The sequence below is a fragment of the Budorcas taxicolor genome, chromosome 20, assembly GCF_023091745.1.
Source record: "Budorcas taxicolor isolate Tak-1 chromosome 20, Takin1.1, whole genome shotgun sequence".
Classification (NCBI taxonomy): Eukaryota; Metazoa; Chordata; class Mammalia; order Artiodactyla; family Bovidae; genus Budorcas; species Budorcas taxicolor.
The window spans coordinates 19149792-19153026 of NC_068929.1; the positions used below are offsets into that span (position 1 = coordinate 19149792).

Here is a 3235-nt window from a genome sequence, read left to right on the forward strand (position 1 = left end):
GGAGAGATAAAGCAGAGCGAGAAGGCAGGGAGAGTGAGGGATGACCAGTGGGAGAAAGGGAGATGGAGGAGGCTTAAGAGAAAGAGAAGAGAGTAGAGGAAAGAGTAGCAGAGGAGGGAGAGAAGCAAGGAAGAGGAGGGTTACAGAGTGACTGTGGAAGATGGTGTTTCTCTATTCCAGACACTTCTCAGATTGGAGACTCTTTGCTGGTGGGGAGACTCCGGGTGGTATGGCAGCCAGTTAGGCAGCGGCAAAGTATAATGGACAGCAAGGGACAGACGTTCCAGCCACCTTTCCGCCGCCCGGAGATCCCGGAGCTGTTTCTCCAGCCAATTCGTTTCCCAGCTGGAGTCTCTGAGCGCGCTGCACTACGAGAGCCCAGGGAGCGCCAAGAAGCTAGCTGCTTCTGCAAGATGCCTTCGCCTGTGCAGTAAGAACTTCCTGAGTCCCTGCATCCTCTCTTAGCTGAAACTCCCCAGGAAACAGGGGCGGGAGACCCCAGGGGGAGGGGCGAGGGGGAACCTGGAGCAGCTCTTTCTCCCCTCCCCCTCCCCTGCCCGGCGCGCAAGCATGGATGTGCTCAGCCCCGGGCAGGGCAATAACACCACGTCGTCCCAGGGTCCCTTCGGGACACGCGGCAACGCTACTGGCATCTCCGACGTGACCTTCAGCTATCAAGTAATCACCTCGCTAGTGCTGGGCACGCTCATCTTCTGCGCGGTGCTGGGCAATGCGTGCGTAGTGGCGGCCATCGCCCTGGAGCGCTCCCTGCAGAACGTGGCGAACTATCTCATAGGCTCGCTGGCCATCACCGACCTCATGGTGTCGGTGCTGGTCCTGCCAATGGCCGCGTTGTACCAGGTGCTCAACAAGTGGACTCTGGGACAGGTCACCTGTGACCTGTTCATCGCCCTCGACGTGCTGTGCTGCACCTCGTCCATTCTGCACCTGTGCGCTATCGCGCTGGATAGATACTGGGCCATCACCGACCCCATCGACTACGTGAACAAGAGGACGCCCCGGCGCGCCGCTGCGCTCATCTCGCTCACCTGGCTCATTGGCTTCCTCATCTCCATCCCGCCCATGCTGGGCTGGCGCACCCCGGAAGACCGCTCGGACCCGGACGCGTGCACTATCAGCAAGGACCACGGCTACACTATTTACTCCACCTTCGGCGCTTTCTACATCCCTCTGCTGCTCATGCTGGTTCTCTACGGGCGCATCTTTCGAGCCGCGCGATTCCGCATCCGCAAGACAGTTAAGAAGGTGGACAAGAAGGCAGCCAACCATCGCCTAGCGGCGTCGCCGGCCCCGCAGCCCAGAAAAAGCGTGAGTGCTGAGTCGGATAGCAGAGACTGGAGGCAGGGCACTGAGAACAAGGTAACAGGGGCTCCGTGCGCCAATGGAGCCGTGAGGCAGGGCGAAGAAGGCGCCGCCCTGGAAGTGATCGAAGTGCACCGGGTGGGCAACTCCAAAGAGCACCTTCCGCTGCCCAGCGAAGCCGGTGCTGTCTCCTACGTCCCCGCTTCCTTCGAGAAGAAAAATGAGCGCAACGCCGAGGCCAAGCGCAAGATGGCCCTGGCCCGCGAGAGGAAGACGGTGAAGACCCTGGGCATCATCATGGGCACCTTCATCCTCTGCTGGTTGCCCTTCTTCATCGTGGCCCTAGTCCTGCCCTTCTGCGAAAGCAGCTGCCACATGCCTACCCTGTTGGGGGCCATAATCAACTGGCTGGGCTACTCCAACTCTCTGCTTAACCCTGTCATTTACGCCTACTTCAACAAGGACTTCCAAAACGCGTTTAAGAAGATCATCAGGTGCAAGTTCTGCCGCCGATGATGATGGAGTAGCGGCGAGTAGGCCCATCCCATTCATTCTGCCTCCCCTAGTCCTCTGGAATCAAAACCTTTGCTACTTTCCCTCTGACATTCACAGCTGCTAGGCGCGCTGCTTCCAGACGTCCTCCTCCCAAGCCTCTCCCAAGCCTCAGTCTCCCGGGGGAAGGATGGCGCTCTGCGTAAAGAGGCTCTAGCCTCCGGGCAAGAGAGAAACTCCTCCGCTCTGTGAGAGGCGACCTTGGCTCAAACTGGCTTCAGAATCAGTTTGATTCCAGCAATTGCCTCCCGCTTCTTCTGCCCCCCAATCTTCGCGGGGGAACTTTAAGCTTCAGCCGTTAAAGGCAAAAAAAAAAAAAAAAAAAAAAATCCACACGAAAAAGAACCTGTACACCCAGCCGCTGCGCCCACAAAAGGCTCCCACGCGATCACCCACTGCTACAACTTGAACTTAAGGTTCAGGACTTCGCTTTATTTCCCAGTAAACCCATCCCCGCCCCGTCCCGCTCTCATCTCATCCTTCCTCCCCATCTTCCCTTTATGCCCTCGCCAGTCCTAAAACACTGATTTGCTAGTCGGAAAAGCTGGGAGGGTCTGCTTTTCCTGGTGCCTAAGGTGTCCCGGGGAGTCTCCGTCTGCTGGCGTGGGCTCCCAGAGTAACTCTCCCGAAAACAGCCCCCATGCTTTGTTTTCTTGGATTCAAAACAAGTGGCTAGAGGTTGTCTGAGTGGACCAGTAAGTACAAGGCTGGGCCAGAGGGAGAGAGCGAGGGAGAGCGGAACGAATTTATCCTTGCCTGCCTTGATGTCAGCACTCACCAAAGAAACTGACATTCATTGGGAAGGGAGAGCGGACTTATTCGGACAGGTTGCCGGCGAGTCTGTGCGAGCTGGCATCGCCACTTACCTACTGTGGGTGGCGCCCGCCGGCCACGTTGCGTGAGCCGGGCTGGGGCGCCGAATGTCGAGGATCCGCGCATCTTCGCGGCTGTCTGAGGTCTGGTTTGTGCTGGGCTGGTGCACCGAAAACTAATCCCAACTGGAGCCATCCCGCCTACGCCCCAGGACTTACTCAAGCGAGGGTGTGTCGGCTTGGTCGCTCCGGCCGGTTTTTCGGACCTCATGGACTGTAGCCCGCCAGGCTCTATCCTTGGGATTTTCCGGGCAAGAATACTGGAGTGGGTTGCCATTCCCTTCTCCAGGGTTTCTTCCCGACGCGGGGATCAAACCCAGGTCTCCTACACTGGAGGCGGATTCTTACCGTATGAGCCACCAGGGACGCCCAACAGTTAAAGTTTATGGAAGCCACAGCTTCCAGAGCAGCTCTAAGGACTAGAAAAACTAGGAAGTCCCGAGGGTGCCATTGTCCATTGTCCGGGTGGGCCCGAGCTCTGGCTGGCC

The 3235-nt window shown here is 58.1% G+C and overlaps 1 protein-coding gene across 1 annotated transcript; it reads left to right on the forward strand.

Annotated features, from left to right (window-relative positions):
* Positions 1-570: 570 nt before the first annotated feature.
* On the forward strand, positions 571-1839 carry HTR1A (5-hydroxytryptamine receptor 1A). The gene has a single exon (XM_052659301.1). The coding sequence runs from the start codon at positions 571-573 to the stop codon at positions 1837-1839; it is 1269 nt and encodes a 422-aa protein (XP_052515261.1).
* Positions 1840-3235: the final 1396 nt, after the last annotated feature.